Here is a 13,910-nt window from a genome sequence, read left to right as displayed (position 1 = left end):
TAGTTCATGGAAAAATTACCCACCTCGGTGAGTATGATCAGTTATGAACCATACGTACTTCATACCTAATGCTTTTCTTCTTTAATGACTTTTAATGATCAAGAAATTCACCCAACTCAAATTACAACTCTTGATAACTTGATTATAAACTTTAGTTAAAACCAAATAGTGTATAGATAGTTAACTCAAAACGAGCATCAAATTCAGTTGCTTTGGTTCAACTCCAAAACAAAAGTTATGAAGAACTAGAAAAAAAAAAAACTAAGCAGCACTATAAATACTCAATAAAATCATAGCTGATCCGCTCAGCCATACATAGAACTGTCCCAAGGTTACAGTGTGAGAACTGAGATCTACTAAGGTTATCCTAGTTTTGCAAAGAGGCCACAGGCACTAACAAGTTGGATTTACATTTGCATTTAAGTCATTTTGTTTCTGAGGCACACTCTTTCCACTAAACTATAGGCCCTCCACTAGACATTTATTGAGCACCAGTTGTGTGCAGATACTCTTCAAAATATTGGTGGAAATAGTAATCTCTCTCTTCAAAACCTGTGTTCAAACAGCTGTGAGAACGATAGATTCGATCAATTAACTAAGAAGCACATGACCCAGCTGTAGTTTGCCCTAATCTCAAAGAACAGAACAATAATCACGCAGTCAGGATATGCTCTCATAACAGCAAATCCACTGAGGGCAGCCTCAGCCTTACTGAGGGCACCCTCACCCTTCAGGGTGCCCACACTGAGTAAGCCATTCCGTCCTCTTGTCCACTGGCAACCGGCAGGTGGACATCATCCACCCACCGAACACGTTCCCCGAACCTTGGAGCTTTGTCTAGGCTATGTATATCTTTATCTGGGATCGCCACCTCCTAATCTGGTGATCTTTAAGCTTTACTTGTACTTCACAGTCATACGAATATCTTGTAAAAATGTCCGCTCAGTAGCTTTGGGGTGGGCCTCAGACTCTGAGCTTCAGTGAGACCTGAGGTTGCATGGGGCTGCTGCTCGGAGGAAGACGCTTTTCACAGCAAGGATACAGTCTATGTCACTGTCCCCTTAATCTGAATCCTGATAGTTGGCAATAAATAAATAAGTAACCAAGTTGTGTGCCCTTCTAATACAGGGCCAGATATTTTGTATTTGTCTCTTAAACATTTTAGGTGGCATATTGCACATAAAATACAGATAAGTTTATATTTTTAAAACTGCAATTCATTTAGAAAAGAAGAATTTTTCTTGCATTGGTTAATGCTTTGATGAAATAATTAATTTGGTCTGCTCCTTTCTTTTTTTTGTTTTTTTGTTTTTTCTCCGGTACCGGGAACCGAACTCACGACCTTGCGCTTGCCAGGCAGGCGCTTTTGCCACTGAGCTAAATCCCCAGCCCCTTGGTCTGCTCCTTTCTATGATTTAATATGTATGTGATATTTCGACTTCTAGCAACAGACTCTGGAGTATGTTCCTAAATATTTTAGAAGTGGGAAGAAATAGGGGAATATTTTCCCTGTTGGTGAAGAAGAAGGTATGATTTTATGATTAAGGATTTTCTCTTTTTTTTCCCCACTGTATCACAGGCAACTATTAAAAGAATGGAACCTGGTATAAAGTAAATACTCATTAAACATTTGGTAGAATAATAAATGAATTAACTAGATAACTCAGGAAGGAAGTGACAGAGGGAGAGAGAAAGACAGCAAGTGCTTTCTTGATTGATATACAACGTAACTAGAGTAGATATATCACCAAGGAATTTAGACTTTAGAGAAGAAAAATAGAGTATGTTCCTCAGCATTTCAGTTACAATGAAAAATTGTAATAAAGACAGACTTAATTCTTAACATTCTCTATTTCCTATTGTTTTCTTTCAGTGTCTTGTAATGATATCATGTTTTGAAGAGTTGCCTTTTGGTGCACCAAGAACAGAACTGGTCTCATTGTATCATTGCTTTATGCTTTTAGTAACCAGTTCTAGAAAATGAAGTTCTAGAAGATGACTACCTGGATTCATTCCTTACCATCTGATTAAACTTGTGACAACTCCTTCAAATAATACGAAGAAGGTGTGGTACAGTAAGAGCTTTGTGAAAGGAGTTCCAATGAGAATAAGAAGAATGTGAAAGATTGAGAAGTACTGGTCGAAGTTGACTGGATGTACCGGATGCACGGAAGGGATCTGGTAGACTCTGCTATTCTTTACAGCTGAGAATCTTTGAGGAGAAGATGTGGGTGTGAGTGAGATATAGCAAATTTAGTCTCAGACATGAGAAGTGTGGGTTGCCTGTGAAGGTACCTAGATGAACTTTTTTACAAGGAAGAATTTGTATTCAGTCTGAAGCTGACAATAAGTTTCTAGGATAGAAATTATAGGTTCACTGATGATTAATGGGAGAAGAAATTAAATACAAATTTAAACAATAATAATGATCCAGGACTAGTAATATAGGATATGGGAAGGAATAGGGGAAGAAAATGGAGTGGAACCAGAGGGCTGGAACTCTGACAGAGCAGGATTTCTAGGCAGGCAGACGAGGGGGAGGGAAAGCAGCACGAAGGAGACAGAGAAGTGGTGTGTGGGGTGTGTGAGCTCAGAATCGCCAAAGAGGAGAAATGGGTGTTCAACAATAGAGCACAACTGGATGAGACAGCTCGAGGGATACAGGCACACAGACACTCACACATACACACATGCGAAGGGAATGGTGTCACATATGAGGAAAACCTGGTGGCATAAGTCTGTAATCCCACTACCCTGGGAGGCAGAGGCAGGAAGATTGCAAGTTTCAACATACCCTGAGGAACATGTCAACATAGCAAGATCCTGCCTCAAAATAAAAACAAAAAAAAAGGTTGGAGGTGTGGCTCAGCGTAAAACCTCTAAATTCAATCTATAATACTAGGGAAAAAATAGGAAGGGGTGACTATAAATAAGGCAGAGGGATAGAGTGAGAGGACAGACACTTTCTCCATTGGACGAGAAAATGGAATATGGAATGGACAAACATAAAATGATAGCTTTGACGAGGGGGTGAAATACTTTATATCAAAGGCTTTCAGTTTTTTATGGGGTAACAACACACCCTGAAAGCAGAAGTCAGGGTGGGATAAGGGACTTGAAGACTGCTATTTATTCTAAATAGCATCTGTTAGGTATGAGAGACAGAGATTTGTCAGTCCTCAAAGTGGTACAGGCTTGGGCCCTTGTCAACCCCCAAAATGGTACATGCAGTGTTATAGCCTCCGTCTCCACAGCTTTGTGATTTTGCAGGAGGTATTTAGCTGCTCTGCCATAGGAGAGGACAAGACTTGGCATGTGTAAGTTTTGCTGTGTGATTTCAGAAATATTAAAAAATTATTGTATTCCATGTAACTTCAAAAGTGCTATAGAGTTCAGTTTCTTCATTAAAAATAAAATGATGCAAAAATAAATAAATAAATATAGATAAATAAAATGACACAACTTAATGAAACAAGAATTCACACATTCTTGGAATTATAAACTAACATAAAAAAACTTTAAGGAGTTACTTTTTCTCTACTGAAGCATTCTTCAAGGAAAGAAAAGATAACACCATTCCATTCTAAACCACATTTCAATGATTTTTAATTTTAGCAAATAAAAGTGAAGTGAAATCAAATGTCGTCTATGAATGCTCTGTCATCTTTTTATATGTAGTTTTCGTGATTACCATTTAACAAGTTAGAAATCATACTGACCCAAGATCTTCAACTCAGCATTGGCGTAAATGGCCCCATATGTGTTCTCTGCTATGCACTGGTACATCCCGGCATTTTCAAAGGTCACATCGTACAGTCTCAGTTCCCCTTTATGATACTGAAAGCAGTGAAAGCAAAACACATGGTTGTGATAAATTTTAACACAAATACTTCCATTCAGGTTTGGGCTTGACAGTCATTTAGTTGAGGTTTGTTGTGCTCATTGGCCCCCACTGTAAACTAAGATGTACGGAATAGAATTCTCACACCACGGGGAAGGAAACCCACTTACCACGCCCAGTGGCTCTTGTTCTATTCATCTTACAGAGCTGAGAGTCCACCTTTTCCCCTCTTGGACCAGCTGAGAGATTACAGTGGGGAGGTAGACAGGGATCCCACTGCAGCTACTTGTACCAAGGGCTAGAGGTAGGATTTAGAACGTCTCTCTTACCTCTGTTTCTGTGGGGTTTAGGGAAACAGTGGCAAGAAAAAGGGGACAATTTCAGGTCATAGAGATGGATAAGTAGGTACAGGAGGCAATGTGGGACAAAGGGAAAATAAGAGAGAGAGAGAGAGAGAGAGAGAGAGAGAGAGAGAGAGAAGGTAAAGATAAGATCACAGAAAGTTGTTTAAACTGAAAGAAGATACTTAATCTCCATTTCTTGCTTGGTTTTTGAATGACAATTTTATATTTCAGGACCAACTAAATTTACTCTACTTAGTCTGCTGTATTTATCCCAGGACCACCCTGAAATGTTGCCTGAACATGGACACAGGGAGATCCAAGCACATGAATGTACATACCGCATATCCATTTTTCAGCCATCGAATTGTAGGGATGGGCTTCCCTGTAGCCACACAAGGCCAGTAGAGATCACTGCCTATATCCACCTCTGTGTCGTTGATATGTTCTACCCACTCAGGAAATGCTAAAGAGTAAAGAACATCAGAAATGTCAAATACAAGTCTCAATACCAATCGTAATCTCAAGTATAAATACTGCACTTTCACTTTATTATAGGGAATACATCAGATAATGTACGTGTCCTGAATCCAAGCTCACAGCCACTGGGATTGCATTCGCAGAGGTCAGCATCCTGTGCAAATCACACAGTATCTCAGAATGGGGTACCAGTAATGCAATTAATAATTATTTTGCTATTTGGAATCTATGTTTTGTTGGAAAGCTACTTCACGTTAGATTTATTTTTTTCTTCATCAGAAACCTTCAAATCTGTCAAAATGACAATTGAGGTTTTAAAGAATTATGTCTCAACTATGAAATGTCTTTTTCATGTTGCATAAGGATTTAGGTTTTGTTCTTTTCTACTTTCACAGGTATGTATTTTTTTGCTTTGATGGAGTTTTTATCTTATTGTAGGACTGGAAAGATGTCTTAGTCACTTAAATACCCTTTGCCTACTAGAAATCATGTACCGAACCATAGTTGAGTGAAATAGATCTCATCCATTATTTGATGAGATCTATTTTAGAGCAAAATAAAATGCTAGGAACATGAGAAACATGCTAACATTTTCCTAGAAGAAACAAGTATTTCCAGAACAAAAGAACACAAGCAATCTGATAGTCTTGTTGAACATTTCAGTAATCTAATAGTTCCAATATATGTGGGTAACTAAATTAGGACAAACTCAGACAAAGTAAGAGAAGAGAATCCCTTGTGAAGAGTAGTACTTTATTTCACTTTCTTTGAACCTGAAAACTTCTGTTATATTCATTTTAGTACAAAAGAAATAAACACATCTTTTGGCACACATTTAACATGTATATAAATTATGAATCAAAAATATTTTTATGATCTCTATCAAATGATATCAACATTATTCATATGTTTATGCATGTATATATCTCTATATATTTTATAGTATATATATATAATCTGATTTAGTGTATCTTTCACTAATCATAGTGTTTATCTCTAACATATGGAGAAAATTTTTATTAATTGAACATTGGCAGATATATTCATATTGATTGATACGTTTATTTTGTAAGAAATTTTAGAAATATTTAAAACAGGAAACACTTCTCTTGTCTTGGTTTCCCATAAGTAACATACAGATGTCACATTACAGAATACAATGAAAAGAGCAAATAACTGAGTCATCTTGATACATTCTGTGTGTGGTTTAATTGTGGAATCTTCTGACAGTTTGATTAGATCTAAAGGTAAAACTTAGTAGGTCTCACTAGCAAAGAGAAATAGTATTTCCATCATGTTACCTACTATGGTCCAATAGTATGCATGCATAATTTCAATCCTTTTGCATTTACTTAAGCATGTCGTATGGACTACTATATGGTCTATTTTAGAGAATGTCCCATGTGCAGCTTAGAAGAATATGTATTCTGATATTGGGTGGAACAATCTGTAAAGGTCTACTAAGTCTATTTGTTCAAAAGTTTGGTTTAGTTCTGTTATTACTTTGCTGATTTTTTGTCTAGCTGATCTATCTCTTTGTAACAATCAGGTGTAAAAGTTCCCTGTTATGATTGTGTGACTATTTGATTTTTCATGTCTGTTAAAATTTGTCTTATAGGGGTGGGGATATAGCTCAGTGGCATAAGCACTTGCCTGGCAAGCCTGAGGTCACGAGTTCAATTCCCAGTACAAAAAAAAAATTGTCTTATACAGTTGTGTGCTCCTGTATTTGGTGCATAGATATTTATGATTGGTATCTCTTCCTCTTGCAATTTTCCCCTAACAAGTATGTAGTGACCTTCTTTATCTCTTTTGATCATTATTGGTTTGAAGTTCACCTTGTCTGCAGACAGAATAGCTACACCTGCTTTTTTCTGAGTTGCTGTCACACGGAGTATTGTTTTTCATCCTTTGACTTTCAGTCTGAATTTCCTTTTGAGTTAAATGTGTTTCTTGTGTACAGCATATTGTTGGATTTTGTTTCTTGATCCACTCTGATAATCTGCTTCTTTTGATTGGTAAATTGTGGCCATTTACATTAACAGTTACAACTGATATGTATTGGCTTCTCTTTGTCATTTTATTTTTCTACTGCTGGTTCCCTATTTTTTCTCTCTGTTTAATCGCTTGCTTTGCTTGGTTCCTTTCTATTGTTCTTGAAATTGTGTTCATTTTTATCTCATTCTAGAATACTTTTAATACTGTTTGTAGGGTTGGTTTGGCACTCATGAATTTCTTCAGTTGTTCTTTATCATGGAAATATTTTATTTCTCCATTAACTTTGAAGGATAGTTCTGCAGGGTACATCAATCTGGGTTGGAAGTTGTTTTCTTTCAAGACCTGAAATACTTCACTCCAAGCTCTTCTTGACTTGATGGTTTGTGTTGAGAAATCTGCCATGACTCTGATGGTCTTTCCTTTATAGGTGATCTGTTTCTTTTCTCTAAGAGCTTGTAATGGTTTGGGGAACATTTTGCAAGGGGAAAAAATATAATACAGGATACGTATTTAACAATATTATTTATAATAGTCATCCAAAGAATGATATACAAAAGGGTGCAGGAAATCTGTCCACATACTAAGACCAAGGAAACTAGCTAAAGGTCTGGATCCCCTGGAAGTGTCCTGCATGAGTCCAGCTGAAGACCTAGTGCTCACAACAGTGCCTCCCACAAGTCTAACTGGAGGCCTAGAGCCCATAACAATATCTCATGCAGGCCTGTTTCCTGGATCTATACTGGGAAGACCCAAAGATCAGTGGTGGAATCTAGGAAGTCTGTGCCACTGGGACAAAGGATCTGTGATAGCAGGTTGAGGTATCTACACTGGAGCCAGGAAATGATGTGCAAGTAAGAACCAGAGCTCCCCTGAAAGGTACCACAGCCATCTTCAGCAACAGTGAGGTCCTGAGCTCCTCCAATGATCAAGATGGCTGAGTTCCCATCAGGAAAGCCAATGCAGCAAACTTCTCCAGGAGACTGGCAGTGCACTATCTTCCCCTCTGGAGCCAGGAAGTGATGCTCCAAGTGAGGACTAGAGCTCCTCCAAAGTGAACTGAAGCTATTCTCAGTGTGAACAAAGTTCAGACCTCCTCAGAGGATGGGAACAGCCATGTTCATCAGGAAAGCCAGCATGACAAGCTCCTCCAAAAGAACAAACAGCTCCTTAGAGCTTCTGCCAGCTCTCCACAGCTTTTCTCTTCTCCCAACAGCCTCACTTCTTCTCCAGTTCTGCCTCTTATGCTGCTGGCAACAGTCCTCAGGTGGACCTCCCACACCCAGCACCACGCTTACTCAGTTCAGCTGAGGGTTATAAGTTGACCACCAGTTGTTGATCCACTACACAGCTTTTAGTATTCTGTTCTTTTGCTGAATTTCTGGGATATTGATTATTATATGTCTGTGCATAGATTTATTTATGTTAGTTATGGCTAACTGGAGTTCTATATGCCTCACTTAACTGTATGTCAGACTCTTTTTCCATGTTTGGGAAATTTTCTGCTATTACTTTTACAAATAGCCTTTTTATGCCATTTGTGTTGACTCATGAGGTTTCGTTGATGCCTATCAGTCTTATATTGTTTTTCTGTGCCTCATCTTGCAGCTGTTGAATTGTAATTCCTTGGTTCTTTGTTATTTTTAAGAGACATTTCCTTTCATGATCATTAGCTGCAATGCTGTCTTCAACTTCTGAAAGTCTATCTTTAGTTTTGTTGAAGCAGTTTTGCCAGCTTTTGTTTGAATTTTTAATTCCCTGGATATCTGTTTGAATCTGTTTTATGCATTTGAATTCTTTCCAATATTGTTCATTTAACATTTCCATCATTTTTCTTGCTCCTCTTTCTTTTATCTGTCTTCTTTAGATATGCTGAGCAATTCTTTCATTATTGTTGTCATTTCTGTTTTTACCTGAGAGATTATTTCTTATCTGATTTCTTCTAGAGCCTGATGGAGTTTTTTGTTTACTTCAGTTGCTATCATTTTGGGAGATCTCAGGTGTGTGACTTTCAAGCTCTTCTATGTTGATGTCTCCTGGACTTATTTTGTGGGGGTTGGAGGTGTGAGATTGTGTTTTCCTCCTTTGGTTTTCATTTTTGAAGCTCCCGAGGTTCCCTGGGACTCAGTGTCACTCCCATGATGGTGGAGGTGGGGCAGAATGCAGTCTCTCTACTCCCAGGCAGGTCACCAAAAAGTCTCAAGTTTCCTTGAGTGTTCCTCAAGGAAGTGTTCCTCAAGGAAGTGTTCCTGGCATAATGGTGGAGGGGTGGGCTGTGGCTCACCCAGGCTTCTGAAGCTCCCTGGAGCTCAGTGTCACTCCTAAGTTACCTACTATTAATACCTCTTCTTTCACCTTGGTTCTTCTAAGGAATCAGATACAAGGTGTGGATCAAAGTGTATGGTGAATTTTAAATTTTTATTTTTTAAATTTTATTTTTATTCTTTATTTCTAAAAATCATTACTATAACAGGCACATTGTCATTAATCTCCCTCAAAATCTTTTCTCTCACTTTGAAGATGCCGTTGTGGCTACCTTGATGTCCTGAATCAATTTAAAGCATTTACTTTTCATAGTCATTTTGACATTAAGAGTCAAGTTGCACAATGTTTGATCTAGTAAATAAGGTGGATGAGGACACACAATAATGTTTTTATGAGCCTGTCTTCCTTTGGATGGCACTCAGCAGCAGTAGTCACCATATTGTTGGCCACATTTTTTACTGATACTGATGAAGGAAGATCTTATAAGTGCTTCAGAAATAGGCAAGAACAATGGGATAAGTGGGCTCAAAGTTAGGGGGAGTATTTTGAGGGAGTTTAATGACACTGTGTCTTTTACTGTAATCAATTTTTTAAAAATTTAAGCATTCACTTTCTACTTTGATCACAGCTTGTATTAGAAAGTTCAGAATTCTACTGAGCTAAGAATCTAGAGTGCAGTTCTCTTAATGTACTAAATAAAACCAGGTCCATCAGTATTAGAAACCTGGTAGAATGTGTTAGCTTTATTTAAAATATTTAAGGATTCAAACTGCAGTTTTCCTCCTTTAAGGAGACCACATCACATATATTTGATAGATGTCAAGTTAATATCATCAGACCAATGGATATACAAGTCTGGAGTTCAAGGGAAATGTCTGGGTTAGAACTGTCAGGGTATAGATCATGTTTAAAACCATGTTTATGCATGAGATAACAATAAAGGTGACTGAAATAGACAAGAGGTTCAACAAATAATCTTTACCACCCCGATGTTGGGAAGGCATGGCATTAGGTAGGCACATCCAAGGAGAACTAGAGTGTTGTAAAAAGAAATTAGTAGAGGGTGGCCAGAAAACTTTTAAGTGTTGCCTGTAAAAAAAGTGTCTTCCTACATAAAAGTTTGATTTCTGAGAATCAAATACTTGTGCCAAGATAATTTTGTCTAAGAAGATTCTGTATATTACTGGCCTCAAAGTATGGTTCCAGGACCAGGAATGCCAGCATCTTCTGGCAACTTAGTGTAAATACAAATTCCTGAGCCCACCATGGGTCTTCTGAATCAGAAATTTTGAGGGTGGTGTCTATCAGTTTGCATTTTTACAAGCTCTCAGGAGATTTTGATGCTAAAGTGTTTGCAAACCACTGAATCAAACTAAGTCATAATGTACAGATTGTTCTACAAAAATACTGAAAGAAGAGGATGATAAAGGGAGTACATGCACTACACTAATTATATGTTTTACAAACTGCCAAGAAGATGACAATCCATCAGTTATTATTAACCAAGTCACTAAAGATATGAACTTACACTTTTACAACTCGAGCATTCACTTAAATAGAAATAAGATAGATACTTCATCTTTCTGCATAAAATGCATCTTTCTGCATAATATACATATACTTGCAAGATATATAATCTTTCAAAATTATTAATTATCATATAGTAGCTTTTCAGTTATGGAAATAGTTCTGAATAAGACATTGATGAAATTTATGGAAAATTAAAATATCTACCTTGAACATAAATTCTTGCTTGGTGTTTATCTTTTCCTCTGATGTTCTCAGCCTCACATTCATACAGGCCTTCATCTTCTAGCTGGATATTGAAGATCTTGAGGACAGCCCCAGAGGTACTGATCTCAGCAGTGCTTGGCATTGGTTCTAGGACTTTCCGCCACCGGATGTCAGGAACAGGACTTTAAGTGAAAGATACCAGAGCTAAAGATCCACAACAGTTAAAAGACAACTACCTTATATTTACAACAAAATATTTATGTCATATATTTCTTAAAAGGATATGAAAACTAATATGATTCTATGTATGTTAATGAAAAGTACACTTACTTTCCAAGGGCAAAACACTCAAGAGTCACATTTTGGCCCATCAATGCATATATGTCCTTGAATTGAACTACAATATCAGCTGGGTATGGTTTTGTTGTTCCTGATATTAAAAGAAATATAAATATTCATGAGTTACTAAGCAAAACAGTGTGTTTAATAGTGGTTTTTATAAGATTAGAAAACTTCAATACGGAAGGCTTTTCCCAAAACAGGTGCTGGTTGTGTCACAATACGAGACTTGTTTGCTTATACATAGTATGTGTAAGTACAAACTTTATCAAGTGTTTGCAATAAAATTGCCTCATTCTGACAACTTATCATCTCTCTGACTCAGTTTATTGCAAAAATTTGAGGCATCAGTAAGAAACATCAGATATGAGTAAGGTATTTTTATCAGTGCTATACAGGCTCAGGAAGGTAGAAAAAAAGAAAGGAAACAAGGAAGAATGGAAAGAAAGGAAGGAAAAGAAAGAGGAGAGTAGAAAGGAAATAAGCAAGACAAAGAGTGGAAAAAAAGAAACAGGTATCCACAGAGGTTAAGGCAAATGGGAAACAAGTGGGACGGGAGCATGAGAAGGAATGAAAAGATTTATTCCGACAACACCACCCCTCTCCATGGATACTTCTTATCATTTATTTAGCATTTTATTTCTGAATTGTGTTATTCCCTCAATCACACTAGAGAAGAGAGTATAGAAAGGCTAAATACATTGTTTAGGATCATGAGTACATACCTGACACTGTATAATTATAAAGACACAAGTAAATCCACAAAGAAATTGAAGAAAATATAAAATAAGTAGGCTGAAAGAGTGACTGCCCAAGAAGATAGGATGTGGGGGCTGTGAAAATTGTAGAAAAGATGGAAACTGAACTGAACCAGTTCTGGCTGAGGAAGAAAAAAACACATTATTACAAAGCTCTAGGATTTTTCAAGCAACTATAAAAGGTCCTCAAATCATATTAAAATATATGCAGTTGAAGATCAGCTTGAATTTGCAATGCAGAATCCAGGAAAACATTATTAAAAATTTTCTCATGGGGTAAAACCAAAAGGATTTTCTCACTGTATAAAACTGAAGAGATTTGATTTTTTAAGGTAATATGGATCTTACCTCTGGTTTAAGGAGTAGACATTGTTGGCAGCTTTGAACGATGGTGTAAGAAGAAAAGAAATACAGAAGACAGAGATCTGAACAAGGCTGCATCACTGATTCAGGCAAGATGAGTGAGATCCAAAACTAAGATATAGTAACAAACAGATCACAAAGTAAAGAACAAATACAAACGGTATTTGAGAGGCAGAATCACCAGGACTGCTCCCCAGATCCATGTTCCTCAAGGTGCAGAGCAAGATCCCAAGGCTTCAGACCACCTGGGATGCTCAAGGAACTTGTAGATTCCTGAGTTCTATTCTAGGACTGCTGAATCAGCATGCCTGGATTTCACTCTCAGATGCTGACACGCTCATTGAAAACTACTGAATTATCTGTTCTAAGTATCAGGGGGAAAGAGGAGTTGATAAATGAAAAGTCTGCCTTTTGCTCAGAAAAATAAATGGTATTGCCAAATGACTCAAGAACAACAGAAGAGTTTTAATGAGAAGGTAACAGATGTGTTCTGAACACCTTGAGATTAGCACCCCTGACAGCCTTTTGTGAGAAAAGTCCAGGGTATGAGTGGAATTAAGATCCAAACACAAGTAAAAGTTTGAAGGTGTAATTTAAAGTCATCTGCATATAGCTACAATTAAAAGTGTAAGTAGGTGAAGATATTCAGGAAACAAGTGAAGAGGTATATAAAAGGAAGAATATCTGGTAGAGAATGCTATATAAAGTTTGGCAGAGAAGTAGTTAGGAGAGGAAGAATACAGAAAATTACAAGAAAGAAAAGTTCATGAAAAGCAGAAGAGGTGACATCTAAAGCCAACAGAGTTAAGGACAGAAAAGTGTCCTCTGGATTAAGTAAGCAGGAAGTCGTGATTACTCAAGATTGTTTGCACTGACTATAAAAGAACATGCAGAGAGAATGAAGAAGAGGAGATTGTGAAGCTTAGACAAGGGTGGTAACAAGGGCTGTAGTGACATCTCTAATTGAGTCAAATGGGATGTGAACCAGGGCAGCTGGAGAAATTAGTACGAATGACAGAATATTTCTTCCATTGAAACAGAAAATAAGAAAATAAATAAAAGTACCAAAATTCAAGTACATTTCTAGAGCAGGAAAAATGATAAGAGAATTTATGCAGTGTCTCCTTTTTCAATCTGTGAGTATCTAAGACTAAGCAGAGAAAAAAGAGCCAGAAAGGCAACCATATGTGCTGAATACTAATTATGTGACTGTTTCCTTAAGGAGAGAAATCTGGAGTCTACATGGTATGACGGCATTTTCTCTGTTGTTACACTGTAATTAGGGGCAGAGGTAGGAACCAAGCATAAATCTGTCAACCCTGAAGCTATTTCCTCAGATACTTGAAATCACTGTCATTAGTGTGAAGTAAGCATCTATACTGTGATCTGATTCTCTTAATAGGCAGTGATTTATACAAATGAATTAGTTTACTTGGATCTAGGGAAAAGGGCCATCTAACCTATGCTTATTACTCAGACTAGAAAAAGCAATTTATTTACTTATCTGAAGCATGTAAATAGTTTCTTTAAAGGATTATAATAATCAAACTGCCCTTCACCCTCTCAATTCTGCAAACACTGTTGTTCGTTTTGATCTAATCATTTGTTTTCTTCATGAATTTCAGAAGTAGGAATGGAAAAGAAAGAAACATCAGATGCCAGTGATTCCTGCTGCAGCCAACATACTGGCATTGGATTTACGAATCAGTTCCCCTGTGTGTTTCCTACACTAAAGGCAACTAATTCAATCTAAAAAGCCTCGACTCAAACAAAGGACCAAGTTTTTCACCCCGC

General features: G+C 37.3%; 1 protein-coding gene across 5 annotated transcripts in view; it reads right to left on the bottom strand.

The window, feature by feature from the left end:
* Cntn1 (contactin 1) overlaps positions 1-13,910 on the bottom strand; it is a 385,843-nt gene that overhangs the window by 116,069 nt on the left and 255,864 nt on the right. For all 5 annotated transcript variants that reach the window (XM_005406569.2, XM_005406565.2, XM_005406566.2 and 2 more), the window contains 4 exons: positions 10,987-11,086; positions 10,657-10,838; positions 4,524-4,648; positions 3,720-3,837 (listed from right to left, as the gene is read on the bottom strand). In XM_005406569.2, coding sequence (XP_005406626.1) covers positions 3,720-3,837; positions 4,524-4,648; positions 10,657-10,838; positions 10,987-11,086 — 525 coding nt within the window. The remainder of the gene's footprint in view (positions 1-3,719; positions 3,838-4,523; positions 4,649-10,656; positions 10,839-10,986; positions 11,087-13,910) is intronic.

This window comes from Chinchilla lanigera, unplaced genomic scaffold (assembly GCF_000276665.1).
Source record: "Chinchilla lanigera isolate Chin_1 unplaced genomic scaffold, ChiLan1.0 scaffold00099, whole genome shotgun sequence".
Classification (NCBI taxonomy): Eukaryota; Metazoa; Chordata; class Mammalia; order Rodentia; family Chinchillidae; genus Chinchilla; species Chinchilla lanigera.
The sequence above is the reverse complement of the archived record's forward strand: the minus strand, read 5'-3'. Positions and strand labels throughout refer to the sequence as shown.